The sequence below is a fragment of the Coenobita brevimanus genome, chromosome 24, assembly GCF_032717465.1.
Source record: "Coenobita brevimanus isolate Jiangsu-jjx chromosome 24, ASM3271746v2, whole genome shotgun sequence".
Taxonomy (NCBI): domain Eukaryota; kingdom Metazoa; phylum Arthropoda; class Malacostraca; order Decapoda; family Coenobitidae; genus Coenobita; species Coenobita brevimanus.
The window spans coordinates 26,488,631-26,506,884 of NC_136977.1; the positions used below are offsets into that span (position 1 = coordinate 26,488,631).

The following is an 18,254-nucleotide window of genomic DNA, read 5'->3' on the forward strand; positions in this document are numbered from 1 at the left end:
CCCTATTCATAATCGCGTACTGGTTACGTAAGTGTTCCTCTCCACATTTTTTTTTTTTTTTTTTTTTTTTTTTATGCGAGGAAGAAGGAACCAAAGGCCATGAGCCCGCAGTAACAGTTCCCTCCAAGAGAAAAACAAAATACAATATAGAGCCAAATTCAAGATCCGATCATTTTGAGATGCCTGGACACACTGCGTTTGAAAGACTGGAGATCATAGGCAGCAGGAAATACAGACAGAGGGAGACAGTTCCAGAGCTGACCTGTTGCATAAATGAAAGACTGGGAGTAATGGTTAACTCTTGCATTAGAGAGTTGGACAGAAAAAGGATGAGAGTTTGCTGCCAGACAGGTGCTACGCGCCTGTCGTAGAGGTGGAGGAATGCAAGCAGACAGTTCAGAGGAGCAGTGACCATTAAAGTAGCGATAGAAAAGAGATAAAGATGCAACAGTGCGGCGAAGAGACAGAGGTTGAAGGGAGTCAGTAAGAGGAGGAGAGTTAATGAGACGAAAAGCCTTTGACTCCACCCTATTGAGAAGAGCTGTATGTGGGGAGCCACCCCACACATGAGAGTTGTACTCCACACAGGGGCGGATAAAACCCTGTATAGAGTCAACACTGCGCAGGGGTAAAGAAAGAGCGGAGTCGGCTTAGCACACCCAATCTCTTGGAAGCAGATTTTACAAGAGATGTAATATGATCTTTCCAAGATAAGTCCCGAGTAAATGAAACCCCAAGCATGTTCAAGGATGATGCAGGATTAAGCTGAATATCATTAAACATTAGTGGGTATACCTGTGGAAGATTTTGTCGGGTTGATAGGTGTAAGAACTGAGTCTTAGATGCATTAAAAAAAAACATATTATTTTTACCCCAGTCAGAGATACGAGCCAAGTCAGACATTAGGTGTGCCATAGCCTCATCCCTTGTTTTTTGAAGTAACTGTTGAGATGGGCGTTGCGGGAACCAAATGGAAAGGTGAAGGGTGGAGTCATCAGCGTATGAGTGGATATGGTTAGATGTACAGCTTAGAAGATCATTGATGAATAAAAGGAAGAGAGTTGGTGATAGGACAGAGCCCTGAGGAACACCACTGTTGATAGATCTAGGAGAAGAACGATGGCCGTCTACAACAGCGGCTATAGAACGACCAGAAAGGAAGCTAGCGATGAAGGCACAGATAGAAGGATAGAAACCGTAGGAGGGCAGTTTGGAAATTAAAGATTTATGCCAGACTCGATCGAAAGCCTTTGAGATGTCAAGTGCAATGGCAAAGCTTTCGCCAAAGTCCCGAAAGGAGGATGACCAGGAGTCTGAAAGGTAGGTGAGAAGATCGCCAGTGGAGCGTCCCTGACGGAACCCATACTGACGATCGGAAAGAAGGTTGTGATAGGAAAGATGCCTTAAAATTTTTCTATTAAGAATTGACTCGAAAACTTTTGAAATACAGGACGTTAAAGCAATTGGACGATAGTTGGAGGGTTGGGAGTGGTCACCCTTCTTTGGGACTGGCTGAATGAGAGCAAACTTCCAGCAAGAGGGAAAGGTACAAGTTGACAGACAAAGACGAAAGAGTTTGCCTAGGCAGGGTGTAAGCACAGAAGCACAGTTCTTGAGAACAATAGGAGGGACCCCATCAGGCCCATATGCCTTGTTAGTACTGAGGCCAGTGATGGCAGAAAATACATCAACTGAAGAAATTTTAATGTCAGCCATGAGGAAGTCAGAGGGGGGAAGTGATGGAGGAACAGCACCGGAATCGTCTAAGGTAGAATTGGAGGAGAAAGTCTGTGTGAAGAGATCTGCTTTATCAGTAGAAGAAATAGCTACAGAACCATCAGAGTAGAAAAGAGGAGGGAAGGATGATGAGGTAAAGTTGTTAGAAAGATTTTTGGCAAGATGCCAGAAGGAGCGGGAAGAATTCGAGTTGGAGAGTTGAGAGCATTTAGTATGGATGAAATTATTTTTAGTAGAGCGAAGAACAGACTTAGCACGATTCCGGGCAGAAACGTAAAGATGATGTGATTCAGGGGTGGGTTGGCTCCGGTACCTTTTGTAGGCCCTCTCCTTGTTGCGGACAGCATTAGAACAAACGTGATTAAACCAAGGCTTTCTTAAGCGTTAGTCAAAGGATATGAGAAAGGAATGTATGCTTCCATGCCCGAGAGAATAACCTCCGTAATGCGCAAGGCACACTCAGATGGCTCACGGCCATGGAAGCAATAATCATTCCAGGGAAAATCAAAGAAGTACTGCCTGAGGGCCTCCCAGTCTGCGGCTCCAAAATGCCACAGACGACGTTTCCCTGGAGGGTCCACAGGCCGTACCGGAGTGATAGGACAGGTTAAGGTAATAAGGTTGTGATCGGAGGAGCCCAACGGAGAGAAAAGATTAACAGAGTAAGCAGAAGGATTAGTTGTGAGGAAGAGGTCAAGTATGTTGGAGCTCTCTCCAAGGCGGTCAGGGATACGGGTAGGGTGCTGTACAAGCTGCTCTAGGTCATTAAGGATAGAAAAGATGTAGGCTTGTTCACCAGGTGGATCCGTGAAAGGAGAGGAGAGCCAAAGGTGGTGGTGAACATTGAAATCTCCAAGAATGGAGATTTCAGAGAAAGGAGAAATGGATAGAATGTGTTCCATCATATATATTCCTTTCCTTGGGCCGATGAGGGATTTTAATCTCTTGTTTAACCATCTTGTTCTGAACTATTCGCTCTTCGCTCTAAACGGTTTTTAAGGGAATTATCAATCTTTTAGAGAGAGAGAGAGAGAGAGAGAGAGAATCCTAAGAAGCCACCGCCTGGGAGTTCAAATGGAATAACACTAGCCAATTAGCGCTCTCAACTATGGTCGTACCATTCTAAAGTGGCGGTTTGGGTGGGGCACGAACCTCTGTACAGTGTTGCCACGTTTTCCATACTCGCGATGCCTCTCTCTCTCTCTCTCTCTCTCTCTCTCTCCCCTGGGGGGATGTGCATCACCCTAGGGAATTTTGTTTCTTTTATGTCTTATAAACTTGTGCTTTCATTTCTTTATTTTGTTTTTTATTATATTATTGTTTTACATATGACGTCAGATGACCTCGGTGTTGCGGCGCCTTTTCATTCAATCATTCTTGCCTTCCTTCCTTCCCTCCCTTCATCTTTCACTCAGCTTGACAATGCACTCAACACTGCCCCTTGCCTGCCTTCTCTCTCTCTCTCTCTCTCTCTCTCCTTGGGGAGATGTGCGTCACCCTTGGGAATTTTGTTTCTTTTATGAGTGACTTATAAACTTGTGCTTTCATTTCTTTATTTTGTTCTTATTATATCTAATTATGTTTAAAAATATTATTGTTTTACGTATGGCGCCAGATGACCTCGTTGTTGTGGCGCCATGATTTTTTTTCATTCAGTCACTTTCTTCCTCCTTCCTTCCCTCCCTTCCTTCATCTTTCACAATGCTGCACTCAACACTGCCCCTGGTCTGCCTTCCCCCCCCCCTCTCTCTCTCTCTCTCTCTCTCTCTCTCTCGTCTGTGTTATTTTAGGATACATTTTGGTTATTTTCTTTTACGTTATAATGTACACATTGTAAATTTGACTTTATTTCCACACCACCCAGGTTAAAGTCTTGGCACGTCTTTTTTAAGAGGTGTCCCCAAACAGGCCTATTCCTCTATCCCTCACAGATGATCAGGTCGGACTGGGTGTGTGTGAGTGTTGCCGCTCACGAGAGTTAATATATTTTTTTTACTAAGAAACTGGCATATTTTTGCTTATATTCCTGCACATTATCTTATAATCATAATTGTGACATTATTACCAACCCCAGAAATACGGTAACAGCCAATAAAAGTGACTACTTTTTTTTTAAGCAACACTATAATAATTATGCCACGTTTCTGTATTGCCGTATAAATATTTTACCCATAATCATTTTACTGTTCTTTCATATATTATAATACACACGTTACCATTATATTCTTATGTGTTTATCTTATTGTGATGCCTATTACATATATCAGAGCCGTTCACATAGCGGGTATGGAATACGTGGCAACACTGTACAGAGGTTCGTGCCCCACCCAAACCGCCACTTAAGATTGGTATCACCATAGGCAGTCTCATGGCGGCCCTTCTACTCAACCATTACCACATCATTTTGAGAAGCTGGAGGCCTTTTTATTATCACCCGCCTTTACAAGGCGGCGTGATGATGTTTTTGCCCGCCTCTGTGTGTGTGTGTGTGTGTGTGTGTTTTCCCATTGTGTCTCATGAACGACTTGTGTTATCAACATGAAACCTTCATGGTATCAAGTTATGGCCAAAATCTGGGTCGAGTTCGAAAATTGGCACTCGGGGTCAAGGTCAAGGTCACTAAAATGGCTGCCAGAGGTCAACTATACTCCATTTCACGAAGTCTGGCACAGTCAGCGACGTCCTCAACGCCTGTAGTGTTGATGTAAATCCTCTGCACTAGGTGAACCTGTATTTATTTCCTTGAGAACCAATATATAAAGGCAATATAAAAAGGTATGTCCATTACTGAGGACCTTTACCAGTGCTACAGGTGCTAAGGACATCACTGATGATGCCAGACTCGGTGAAATGATGTATAGTTTTTATCGCCGGCCTTCAGCACCATTATATCTCACGAACGGCTTGAGCTATCAACATGAAACCTTCAGGGTATCAAGAAATGGCCAAAATCTTGGATGAGTTTGAAATGGCACTCGCGGTCAGGGTCAAGGTGACCACAACGGCTGCCAAAGTTCAAATATAGTTTTTATCGCTCGCCTTTAGCACCATTATATCTCATAAAGGCTTGAGCTCTCAACATGAAACTTTCAGGGTAACAAGATATGGCCAAAATCATGGACATGGCCAACAGCATATTATGGCGAGCGATTAGCATTTGGCTCCAGAATACTTTTCTTTCATTACTTTATTTATTTATTTATTTTTTATTTTTTTTTGCCTTTTCCGTTTCACCTGCAGAGAGTTAGTACAGGTGCAACGTAGTCAGACTGGGGACCATAGTTCTTTCACTTTATCTTGCCTCGGATTTTTGCCATTTTGCTGCTTTTTTCACGTAGCTCAGTGGAAGAATATGATGATGCTACGGCTCTATATCCTTTCGTGACTAGCGGTATGTCCTTGTTTATCTTTAGGTGAAGCTCAGTATATTCATTCCCGCGAATTGTCGTTAAACCCGTGACTCGCGAAGCGGGTGTTATATTGTGAGTGTCCTGTGTACAGTAAGTGTGTGTGTGTGTGTGTGTGTGTGTGTGTGTGTGTGTGTGTGTGTGTGTGTGTGTGTGTGTGTGTGTGTGTGTGTGTGTGTGGTCCTCTCCCTTCTCAGGTTTAAACACACACTCTTGATTTACTGTCGGTGATTTTTTTTTTTTTATCAAGTAAAATTGGAGGAAGGTTAGGGTGAGGGTGGGATGGGCTGTGAGAAAGGAAGGTGTAGGTCGGGCCAGGTTTGGGTTTGGTGTGTGATGTGGGTGGGGTTGGAAGTGTTGCTGGGTGAAGTAGGGTGGACTGGGGTCAGTGAGTAGGGTTTAGATGAGGATGGATCATTTACCAGAAGGTTAGGTGTAATATGAGAGGCATTTGGTGTGCTGTGGGTGTGGAGTGGGGTTGGCGCTTTCTGAGATGTGTGGGAATGGGACTAGGGAGCAGTGTTATGGCGTGAATGGGATGGTTTGCGAGATGGTGAAATGTGGGTGGGAGGAGCTAGCTGGTTGGTGTTGGTGGCGTGGGGATGGTGTGGGATGGATTGAATTAGAAGAGTGTCGTAGTGTGGGTATTGTGCTATTGTGCGTAGGGTGGATGTGAATGAGGTGTAAATGTCGGGAAGGGTAGTGTGGGATGGGTTGGGGTGACAAGGTGTGGTGCTGAGTGCATGGGGTTGAGTGGATGTGGGGTGGAGTGAATCTTGTGAGTAAAGTGGAATGTAGGTTTGGAGTGGTGCTGAATGGAGTGGGATGAGGTGGATGAGGTAGATTTTTCTTGCTACCACCCGACAATTTTATTTATGTGGAAAAAAATTGTAGTGAAATGGTTAACGCCTTCCTTAAGTCTTTGACGTTTTATTTAAATATGGCTACCGATTGACGATTTCATTATTATCATCATATCATTATTATTATTATTATTATTACTATTATTTCCCATAAATATCGTTGATGAGGTGTATGCAGAGATGTTAAGTGTAGTGGAGAGAGTGGAATGAAGTGCTTGTTGGAGATAAGTAAGAAGGCATGGATGAATGAAACTGTGCCTGCAGCGTGGAAATAGGCTGTGATTGTACTCCTGTACAAAAATAAAGGTGAGCGAAGTGAGTGCAAGAATTATCGTGGCATAAGTTTATTGAGTGTGATAGGGAAGGTATATGGAGGAATTCTTATAAAGTAAGAGAGATATCAGAAGTCCTAGTGAGTGATGAACAGGGTGGCTTCAGGAGTGGCAGAGGATGTGTGAATCAAATATTTGCGGTGAGACAGATAGCAGAGACGGCTTATGAGAAGGACCATAAGGTGGTGATGGATGAAATATCTCAAATTTGTTGTATGCTGATGTTGCACTATTGCTTTCAAGTACCGGACAAGAACTTGGTAGGCTAAAGCAGAGTTTTGCTGATATCTGTGAGTTTCGTGCCTTGAGGGTAAATGTAGAAAAGAGTAAAGTGATGGTTACTGAGAAAGAAAGTGACTCCCAGTGCGATGTTACTGTAAAGTGATGGTTACTGAGAGAGAAGGTGACTCCCAGTGCGATGTTACAGTGAATGGAGAGAGACTGGAATTGGTGAGAGAGTTCAAATACCTGGGTACAGTGATAGAAAAGGGAGGAAAATGTGCCAAAGAAGTTGAAAGTAGAGAGACATAAGGAAGAAAAGTAGCTGGTGCAATGAAGACCTTGAAAAGAAACACAGGCTTGAGTGTTGCAGCTGCACGAGGCTTACATGAAGAAGTGTTAGTGTCAACTTTAACATTTGGATGTGAGACTCTGATGTGGCATGAAAATGAAAAGTCAAGATTAAGAGCGGTGTGAGATGGGACGGCTGAGGAATGTACTGTATGTGGAGTACAGAAGTGGATAGGATACGAAATAATGTGATTCGTGGAAGATGTGAAGTGAGGAAGTCGGTGGACACCAGAATCGAAGAGAGTGTACTGAGATGGTATGGTCATGTGGAGAGAATGGATAAAAAAAGAAAAGGTATATTCTGAGCGAATTTGAAGGAGGGAGGAGGCGAGCTAGGCCAAGGAGAAGGTGGAGAGATATGGTGGAAGAGTGTGTGAGGAAGTGAGGTTTGGAAGTCGGGGAGGCTAAGGAACTGACAAGAGATCGAGCTGGCTGGATGAATGTTATGTGAAGTGCATGATCATGGATGTGGCACCCCTTTTTAACGTTGCAGAGTCCGAATTGACTGAATCTGATACGTTTTCGTGAAGCTACAGAACGTGGTGAATGTTTTTGACATATCCGATAGAGCCAGGATTCCGGAGGGTTGAATGATGAGTGAATGGAAGCGTGGCCCATTGGATTGGGCAAATTTGGGCTGTCTGGGCATTGCTACTCCTCACCCTGCCCTAGGGTGGGAAAGGAGGTCCGGATAATGATGATGCTGATTATTACTATTATTATTCTCTTTTCACCACTGACAACCCAGAATGACTTCTTTTTGTTTTCATTTTGGCAACGCCTGATGATCTCCCCCTCTCCCCCTCTCTCTCTCTCTCTCTCTCTCTCTCTCTCTCTCTCTCTCTCTCTTTCTCTCTCTCTTTCTGACCACCACGTACAACTTAATTTTGTTTTCAGTTTATGGAAGAATTTATGGGACAGTTTGAGAGGTGGTGATGGGAGAGAGAGAGAGAGAGAGAGAGAGAGAGAGAGAGAGAGAGAGAGAGATTCTGGATGTAGTATGTACTGTAGATTAGGTATCAGGGACAGAGAAAGGTGGAGGGAGAGGGAAAGAGAGAATTATAGAGATGCAGAAGGGATGGATGGAGGGAGGGAGGGAGGGTAGGAAAGAGAGAGAGAGAGAGAGAGAGAGAGAGAGAGAGAGAGAGAGAGAGAGAGAATTGGGAGGGAGGGGAGAGACAGAATAAGGGAGGGAATGAGGATGAGTTAGGGATGGAGAGAGAATTGGGAGAGAGGGGAGAGACAGAAAGAGGGAGGGAATGAGGGGAGGAAGGGATGGAGAGAGGAAGAGAGGGGAAGAGCGAGAAACTGAGAAGGATGGAAGAGAGAAGGATAAGGGGAAAACGAAGTATGGAGGGAGATGGATGGAGGGAGAGAGGAAGGGAAATGGATAGGATGAGGGAAAGACGGAATGAGGGAACGAAGGAACGAGGAGAGACCGAAAGATAATATGGGAGACGAATGAGGGAAAGTCTTAAAGGGAGGAAGGAATGAGAGAGCAGGGAGGAAGTTAGGGACTGAGAGGAAAGGATAGGATGGGAGGGACACAGAAGATAAAGAAACAAGGATTGTGTAAGGATGAAGAAAGAAAGTGGAAAATGTGGGAGAACTGGACGCTGGTGGTGGGAGAGACGGAGTGAAGGAGAGAGAGGAAAGAGGGAGGGAGAGGTTGAGGGACTGGAAAGGAAGGAAGAAATGAGTGAGGAAAATGGAAAAGGAGGAGAAAGTATCAGTAGCAGTTAGAGTGTGGAGAAGATCAGATGTGGAGAGAACTGGAGAAGTAGAAAATGGATATCAGAAAAAGTATAGGTAATCTAATGAGAAAGAGAAGAAAAAGAGACAATGTAAGGGATCTATGAGAAATAAGGATGATTATGATGGCAATGGTGATGGTGGTTATGCTGATAGTGGGGACGATGATGATAATAACGATGAAGATATAGTGCATAAAATGAGTGAAAGTTGAAAAAGAGTGAATGTGAGAAGAAGAGAGGGCAACCGAGAAAGAAAAGGGTGTAGTTGACCCTTGCGTGAACCCACTCCCTCAGTTCTGCAAAACCCTACCCCCCTGACCTACCTCGAGATTTATCCTGTTGTGACCTTCCGTGACTGAGATGGAGAAGGAGGAGGTTGAAAAAGAGGAAAAGGAGGAGGAGGTAGAGGAAGAAGAAAAAGGGAAGGAAATGGAGAAGGAGGAGGAAGAGAACACTAACTTACAGAAAGAAAAGAAAGAGGGATGGATTGATGATGATGGCCATGATGATGATATAGGAAATCCCACTGAGAAAGACGTAACATTGAGGGAGATGAATGCAATAGAAAAATAAATAAAAGAATGGATAAACGTACAAATGAATATGAAAATAGATAAAGTATAATACAGAGAATGACAGAGATGATGATAATTGTGAAAGATGTTTAGGAAGAAGGAACTCTGAGGATAGAGAGAGAGAGAGAGAGAGAGAGAGAGAGAGAGAGAGAGAGAGAGAGTTTCCATCATTCAAATCTTGAAAATGAGTGTACTCCACCTCCATCAATAGAAGACGGAGTACTCTATATCCACTTAGCTGTTTATCCATGCATCCAGGTAGCGGATGAATGGAGACGGGATTGTGTGTCTGTGACTGGCAGGAGCATGGATGAATGGCTGTCAGGTGGGCTGAAGGGTGATTGGACCGAGTAGGAGAGAGAGAGCGAAGCATTAGGTGTGGAAATTATCGAGTGGGAAAGGGAGGATGAGTAACGAGTATCTGCCATGTGATTAGTCTTGGGATTTGATGCAAATTTTAGAAAGGAAATAATTGGTGGTGAAGAATGTAAACAAGCAAATTAGATGGGAGAGTTTTTGAACCTCTGATTAGATTAAATTTATCCTTGAAACTCGGGAGAACTTGTGCATATATTATTCTGGTTGTGGTTAGAGGATTTTATTTACGTTTATGTTGACGTTTAAATATCACTGAACTTACAGATATGTACAGGCTTCTTCACCGGATGGCAGAGCTCAATGTGTCGCAAGCTTCAGCCTTTTCACTGTTCTGTCCCGTAGGTCGGAGACCTCCCCGCAGGAACACATCCCAAGTCTTACTCGGTCTGCTTCTTGGTATTCTTCCTTACACACTAACACCTGTTATTCTCCTCAGCCAGTCATCCTTCCTCCCTCCTTTTCTCAACATGTCAAGACCATCTCAGCCTACCGATTAGCATCACTTCTCTAACATTTCTCACATCATGTCTCTGATAGAGATCCTACTCCTCCATCTCAATATTCCCATTTCTGTGTATTCCAGCCAGCTTGAATCATTTTCTCTCACGGATAAGATGTCGCTTCCATGCAGAAAAACGTTTCTCACTAAGGTTTGATAGAGACCTCACAAGGTATGAGGGTTAAGTTCTTCCCATTTAGCCCTTCAGTTTTGGAGGACGATTTATCCACTTTTCCTGGTTGACGCCAATGGATTTTCCTTTCCACAGGGAAACCTCCCGAGGCGAACAATATTAAAACGGCTGCCCGAATGTGTATATTATTTCTTTTGACTATTGACAAAATGATATCATTCAGCCTAAGTAAGACACGTACCTAGTCCCGAGGTAGGTTTTGGAAGGAAATCTTATTAGAAAAAAAAAAAAAAAAACATTTATGGGTGAGATAGTAGAGTATATAGTAGTAGATGATGTATGGAATCCGATGAAAATAAAGGAAAGTGATTAGCTGATACGGAAAAATACATGTTAATGACTTGTATTATAAACTGAATAAGTGAAAAATAATATTTTATGCAGAACGAATTAACCGAGTCTGCAAAAGCTTTCCATTCCAGAGATAACAGTGCAATGCCAGAAATAAGATACGCTTAACACGAGATGCTTAGCCATACAACCAACCCTTCATGTATGCAACAGGTCAGCTCTGTAACTGTATCGCTGTCTTTATTTCCTACTGCCTATGATCTCCAGTCACTCAAATACAATATGTTCAAGCATCTCGAAATGAACGAATCTTGAATTTGGGTCTCTGTTTTTACTGTATTTTCTTCGAGGGAACAACCTTGTCGGTTCTTGGCCTTTGATTCTTTTTTCCTTGCACACACACACACACACACACACACACACACACACACACACACACACACACACACACACACACACACACACACACACACACTATAAGGCAAAGTAAGACAGGTACAAAAATGAACATTATTTATTACACCGTCATAAATAAAATAAAATAGTAACTCTCTTATCCCCGTACCTTACACTATACCTTATAGCTTATACTGTAGGATTCAAGGTAACTGAGACTTAAATAATAATAATAATAATAATAATAATAATTAATATAATAATTAATAATTTAGTATATGAAAAAAAAAAACTTACTAATACAACAAATCGGTGCATCAGTATATAAGGAGTTAACATAGATGATTGTGTATTAATTAGCAGTTTCATTAAAGAACGCCAAATTTCTATTAGTCTTTTATTTAAGCTTCTCAGTTATTACCTCAGTGGCCATGAATATACCGTTTTTTTTTTGTTTTTTTTTATCGTTACTGTTCATTGTCCGATGAGTATGGCACAGGTGGTTTGACTAGATTAACCTATACTAGAAGAAGTAAGAGGAGGGAGGGAGGGAGGAAGAGAGGAGAAAGAGGACGAGGAGCTTGGCTTGTGTAAAAATAATTAGGCTTCACTGTTAACAGTGTGGGGTAAATTTAGAATGACGGAGGTGATAAACAATATACGTAACAATGTATAAACCAAAGCTGTATTGTGATGGTGATGTTATTAATCAGGTTAATTGATAATGGTGGCAATAATAATGAAATAAAAATGTTACGTTTTAGTGATCATTATCATCACCGTCCCAGCCTTAATTCCCATATAAGAAACGGGGTGAACTAGAATCCAAGAAGTGTTAAGTGATGTAATGGTAACAGTGTACTTTAAAATACTTACATGGTTCATTATACTTGGCATTTTGTTGATGGTTCTATTATTCTTTTCTCTGAATTCTACCCATGGAATTTATTACAGTGGTTGGAAACAAGGTTGGGACAATAAGAGTAAAGATAGATATATTTATAGTACATCAATCTTCAGTTAAGAAATACAGTAAGAATAATAGTAAATTGTAATTATAAAAATAACCTTCATTCTCATGAACAGTCATGGTGACTAGCAAAGACTAATGATAAGAAATAACTTATCAGTTGTAAAAAAAGAAAAAAATAGTAAACAAATATACAATAGCAAGAAAAGCGAAAAAAAAAAGTAATAACGGCAGTTGTAAGATAAAAGAACAAAAAGAAAATTTAGAAATGGCATACAATGATAGTCTTTCAAACAAATAAATAACCACTCACTTAAAACCGACAATTCAAATAATTGCCTAGAAGCAAAATTATAGATTATCTGATTAATAATAATAATAATAATAATAATAATAATAATAATAATAACAATATTAACAGGTGAAAAAGTAAAAAAGGAAAAAATTCATTTAGCACTGAGTATTCCGGCAATCTTTCAGTTCAGTCAGGAATGTTATCCCACACTGAACGAGTAGTTGGTACATTCAGTTCTTAAATTACAGCTTAAATTATTATATGCAATACACTCGCGGGAATCTACTTTTCACCAGTTTATATATATATATATATATATATATATATTATATATATATATATATATATATATGCTTTTATGTATCCCCCCTCGTGAGCTGCTATTAGGGTAGAAGGAACGATGATGATGTCATCTATGGTTACATGAATGTAGGGTCTTTAGGCATATATATATATATATATATATATATATATATATATATATATATATATATATATATATATATCATTACCAGGTCTATTAAGTGAGAATTAGGACTGGACTGATGATGATGATGATGGTGGTGATAAGGAGGAGAAAGAGAAGATGATAATGGTGGCATGTTTATAATGCATCAAATACTTCGGGAGTGAAACAGTAACGGTACCAGTCTATCACCGCTTCCTTGAAGCTTGGCTAACGTAGTCCAACCTAACACTTCAGTGATTTGTTCCTGTTAACTACAGGCGATTATATTTAGGTAAGGGAAGACATCTTGCAATGAAAGGGTTACTAAAGACTGTACTAAACCTCCATTCGAAAAGTCTCTCCTAAGGTGAATAAAATCGTCCAAAGTTGAAATGAATGAAATTATAAACAAGTCCTCGGGATGCAGGGATTAAGTTGAAAAACAGAGGACTGACATTACCCTACACGTGTTAAGAGGGCGACTTAATCTGAAGCACATCTTAGTGGGAATGTTTTTGTCTGCTGGGGTAGAGCGGAATGTTCTGAAAGTGTGAATGGTGTCATTGGGGGCTTGGCACATTTTTGCTTGGCATTCTGGTGATAGTTCTCCTACTTTTTGTGTTTTTACACAGTTCCTGCTGCTGGATCCTGCTCAGTCTTTATATTATGGTACAAACTGCGTTAAGGTACGATAGTGACGATAATGATGAATAGTTTATGATGACAGAAATATACTATCACTATATGGACTTCACTTATTTAGCACAGTACATAATAATGGTCCTGAACGATCTGTCTATCTACCTACCTATCTACCTATCCTCTTTTTATTAAAATGTTTAGCATCAGTATAACTGAGTCTGTGAATTTACCGTACATGATATTCTAATCAGCTGGATAAGTGAGCTGAGAGACAAAAAAGTATATTACAAGGAGTGTATGAAGCGTAGAATTAACCCTCATAGGACAGAAAGCCACTCTTAAGTTGAGGAAGAATCTTCTGGTGTTAGCGAGAATAAAGAAGTTGGTATTTTTCACGTCTTTTGTCCCTTCACTACATTATCGTCTATTTTTATGTTTTTCTTGCTACCAGAGGGTAATTTCATTCAACTTAAAAATAAACTCAGTAAAGAAGTGGATAATAAAGATATAAGTAACTCCTCCAGTTCGTAAAGTCCCCTCTAAGTTGAATAAAAGCCTCTGAATGTAAATAATTATGCAAGACGTCTGTGAATGGAAGAGGTTAAAGCGTTAGAAAAGATTATTATGTACGACTACATCATGGGTTTTCAATGTTTACTCTTTTCTCCTAAAGGCTGGGTGCCTCTTATTTGTTTTCATTTTTATTCCCCCCCCCCCTCTCTCTCTCTCTCTCTCTTATCAGTGTTCATACTTTTGTCTTTTGCATTATATAAACTTCTCCTTTTACTGTTCTTTCTCCTCATCTTATTCTTCACTCTTTATCCTTTTTTTTTAGTCTGGAGTTCCTTTTCCGTTTGTCTCCTCTTTCTCACTTTTACTCTTCCTCCTCTGTATTTACTCTTTGTTTCCTTTCTTTTCCTTCTAAGTGGTCAGTCTATTCTCTTTCTTTTCACTGTCAGTGCTCACCTTCTGTTCCCTTGTTCTTCCTTCATGGTGGTCTCTCCTTTTCAGCCACTTCCAGTGTTTCCTTGCCATGTTATTACTACAAATTCAAGGCCAGGTTATGGGATAGGAAGGCCGGGGGAAGTGAGGGTGCCATATCTAGCACCACACCGTCAGCATGCTCATTATCTTCCTACCTCTTCTACCACTGTCTTGCCCCACAACATAATCTGCACTGTATCACCCACGACCATTATACCGCTATATCCACCACACCACCACTTCTTCACACCCACACCACAACGTCACCACAACAGCATTACAGCATCACCAGCACACCACGACAGGTGTGGTGTGTCATCCCAATGTGACGAGTTGCGTATGTACCTGAGTGTGTGTATGTGCAAGATCTGACCAAGCACCTCTGTGGGGTTCGGACTCCCCCAACAGCAGCGCCACTGCTTCGCTTTCTGATACCGGTGCCAGGCCCGCCAGGCCCCCCAGGTTGTCCCCCAGTACAGTGGCATCATTGCACAGTAGGGAGAGCAGATCGGAGTCCTGAGGGACTGGTAGGCCACTCTCACCCTGCCCCTCCTTGGCTGGGGTCGCCGAGGGACTGTCCAGGCCCCACGGTACGTCGCCGTCGTGCAGTGCTTCCTGCAGGGATCTGATGTAGGCTGACGCCAGCCGCAGTGTGGTGATCTTGGTCATGTCTGCTGTGGCGCGGCGACTCACTACCCAAGCTGGCAGGGCACATCGCAGGGACTCAAAGGCACGGTTAATCTGCTGCATGCGGTACCGCTCGCGGGCATTGGCTGTTTTCCTGCGGTAGCGGGACAGTGGTGGCGGTCGTGACTTACTGTGGCGCAGAGAGTCCTGCTGTAACGACCATTCGCTGTCGCAGCGGCGGCGACCTTGAAGTGCCCGTGGCCGCAGCTGGTACTTGCCGCCACACACGCCAGATGCAGGGCTGGGGGCCGTAACATCGTTCTTATTGTTGCTGTTGTTATTATTGTTATCACTGTTGTTGTTGTTGTTGTTAGTGTCCATAGGGTCTCCCCTACCATTCCGCCCCTGTCCTTGCCACTGTCCCTGCCCATGCCCATCCTCCTCTCCTTGGCCCTCCTGCTGAGTCCTGGCCATGGTGCTGGGCCTCACGCAGACCACAAACCATCAACACTGCAATAACACCGCAGACACCACTGATATCGCTGTCTTTCTCTCGTACTGTAGTCACATTCTTATAACAGCTGCTTAGCGTCGGCCGACCCTCGTGCTGGATGTGTCCTCTTTCCTATATATATTCTTGCTTTTCTCTGTTCTTGCTTTCTAATGTTATTGGGTCCTTATGTTTGTTTGTTATGGTCCTGTGTTATTATGCACTCTTCCTTATGCGCTTGTATTCTTGTCAGCCCTCAACACACGTCCTTCTACTGCTGCTGAGTCTTGTAGGCAAAGACACTTCTGAAGTGGTATGTCCGTGTATGCCGGACATAGAGCAGAGCAGAGCAGGTCGGAGTATACAGTACAGGAAGCGAGAGAGTGAGATAGCTAAGAGACTGACTGGAGCGAGAAAGCGAACAAGTGTAAGCTAGGAGACTGACGAGAGTCTGGTGAACTAACGGACCAGTGATCACTCCGCCCAAGAACCAGTGTCACACATCCTGCCTCACCCGCGCTGCCTACCACACTGAGCTTCCTGCCCTCCCTGTCTGCACACCCCCTCCCTCTCTGCCTCATCATCCCTCCCTCCTTACTTACCTGCCTCACCCTCCCTACCTCCATCTCTCTCCCCCTCCCTCCCTCTTTCCTTCCCTACTGCTTCACCCTCCCTTTACCTCCCTCCCTCCCTCTCACCTCCACCACCTCGGTTCCCAAATATAGTTTACCGTTTGTTATTTTTTTCCACCTTTTCCACTCAAAATTTATCAAAATTTTGTCCCCAAGGCGTGATTCAAGGGGTTCTGAGCAGTTCCTAGAACACCTTATCCCCCCAGAGTCAACGGGAGGGGGCCAAAGGGGGGCCAATAGTCACAGATTTGACCTGGAACTGGAGAGGTCAAAACATTCTTGGCTCCGACTGAAAGGCATCCAGACCTCACCTCTTCCCTCTCTCTCCTGACGATCTTCCCTTTCTGTCTGTCTATCTATCCATCTATCTATCTATCTATCCATCTATCTATCTACCTATCTATCTATCTACCTATCTATCCATCTCTTGCTCGCTCCAGGTCAAGTTTTCAACTTACTGGCTTTTCCCTCTTCCCTTTCCTCTTTTCTCTTGTCCTCTCCACTCTCGCCCTTTTCTCTTCTATCTCTTTTATTTTATCAGATGTCGCATCTCAGCTCCTCTTCTTTTCCGTCGTCTTTTCTGCCTTTTTACTTTTCTGTACATCTCTTGAACTTACCAGATATTCAACCTTGTCATCCTTCATCTTCTGTTCCTTTCTTCCATTTGCTTCATTTGTCGTCTGTCTTAATTTTCCTTTGTTCCTCCATTTCTTTCCTTCGTCCCGTCTTCCTTATTCTCTTCTCGACTCTTCTTTCCTGCTTTCTCTTTTGCAGTATCCTCTCATTTATCAGATGCCTCGTTTTCTTCCTCCTCTCTTCATCTCCTGTTTTCTCTTCCCTTCCATCCTCTTACTTTTGTTATTTCTTTTATCACGTATTTTACTGGTGTTTCAATTGTTCTCGTCTTCCTTTACTCCTACGGCCTGATTGTTTTCGTCTTTCATCTCATTTATCATATATCGTACTGCCGTTGTTCTTTTTCTTTCCATTTTGTCTCATCTCTGCTCTCTTTGCTCTTTTCATTTCTTTTCTTATGTGCTCTCTCCTCTTTTCTTTATCTTACCAGATATAGGGCCCTTATATTTTCATCTCTTCTTGTGTATTCTTTTTCCTTGTGGCTTATTCTCTTCTTTTTTCTCTTCTCTCCTCCCCTCACATATCTCCTCACCTCTCCTCTCCTCTTCCGTCTTCTCTTCTCTTCATTCCTCTCCTCTCCTCTCCTCTCGTGTCCTCTCTTTTCCTCTCCTCTCCTCTCGCGTCCTCTCCTTTTCTCTTCTCTCCTTTCATGTTCTCTCTTTTCCTCTCCTCTCCTCATTCTTTATCAGGTATCGCACCTGTTTTCTTCCTCGTCTCTTTCATCCTGTCATTTTTCTTTCTTCCCTCCTCTGATCATTTTCTCTACCTCTTCCCACCCTCCTCCAAGTTCAACTCTCCTCTCTTTTCCTTTCACCTTCCTTCCCCATCCACACCTATTTCCCTCCCTCCCTCCATTTCTCCCTTCTTTCTTCCTTGCATCCTTCCTTCCTTCTTCTCTCCCCTTCCCTCCCCCCTCCTTCCCTTCTTTCCTTCCTTCCCCTCCTCTCCCTTCCCACTTCCCCATCCTGTTCTCCTAATTTGCTATTGTCTGTGACTCATGGACGAGGTGCATGAGTTATTCCCTGCTCTATAACAAACAGCCTCGAAATGATCAGTACGGTGACGTCTTCTGTGTAACATCTTGCAGTTCACAGATTATTTTGTTCAGTTTAGGAGAGACTTTTCGATAAGGAGAGGTTAGCTGTAATCTTCAGTAACTCCAATCAGTTGATGAGACCTTCCCTAACTTGGAAAAAATCATGAAAATAAGTGAAAAGATAATCACAGTATCCAAGGAGTATGGTTTAAAATTTGTAATTGTAACGAAGAGTATAGTGTATAGTGTATCCAACCCTTTCACGTCATGGTATTCCTTTAGTTGCGTAAAACTTTCTTCTAAAGGTAAGAATGTAGTGAAGAGGATGACGTAATACTACAGACAATGGAAGGTGATTCCCTTCCCTCCCTCTCTCTCTCTCTCTCTCTCTCTCTCAGTCAAGGCCGGGGGAGGTTTCGGCACCTCCACTAATCTCGGCAATTATCCGGTATGAGTTAGCGCCAGACTGGTAGGCAAGATCTTACTATGTACCGGTATC

The 18,254-nt window shown here is 42.6% G+C and overlaps 1 protein-coding gene across 1 annotated transcript; it reads right to left on the reverse strand.

Moving 5' to 3' along the window:
- Positions 1-14,649: 14,649 nt before the first annotated feature.
- LOC145393330 (uncharacterized) lies at positions 14,650-15,435 on the reverse strand. Its single transcript, XM_080267434.1, has one exon. It carries the CDS (start codon positions 15,433-15,435, stop codon positions 14,650-14,652), a length of 786 nt encoding a protein of 261 aa, XP_080123560.1.
- Between the last annotated feature and the right edge of the window lie 2,819 nt (positions 15,436-18,254).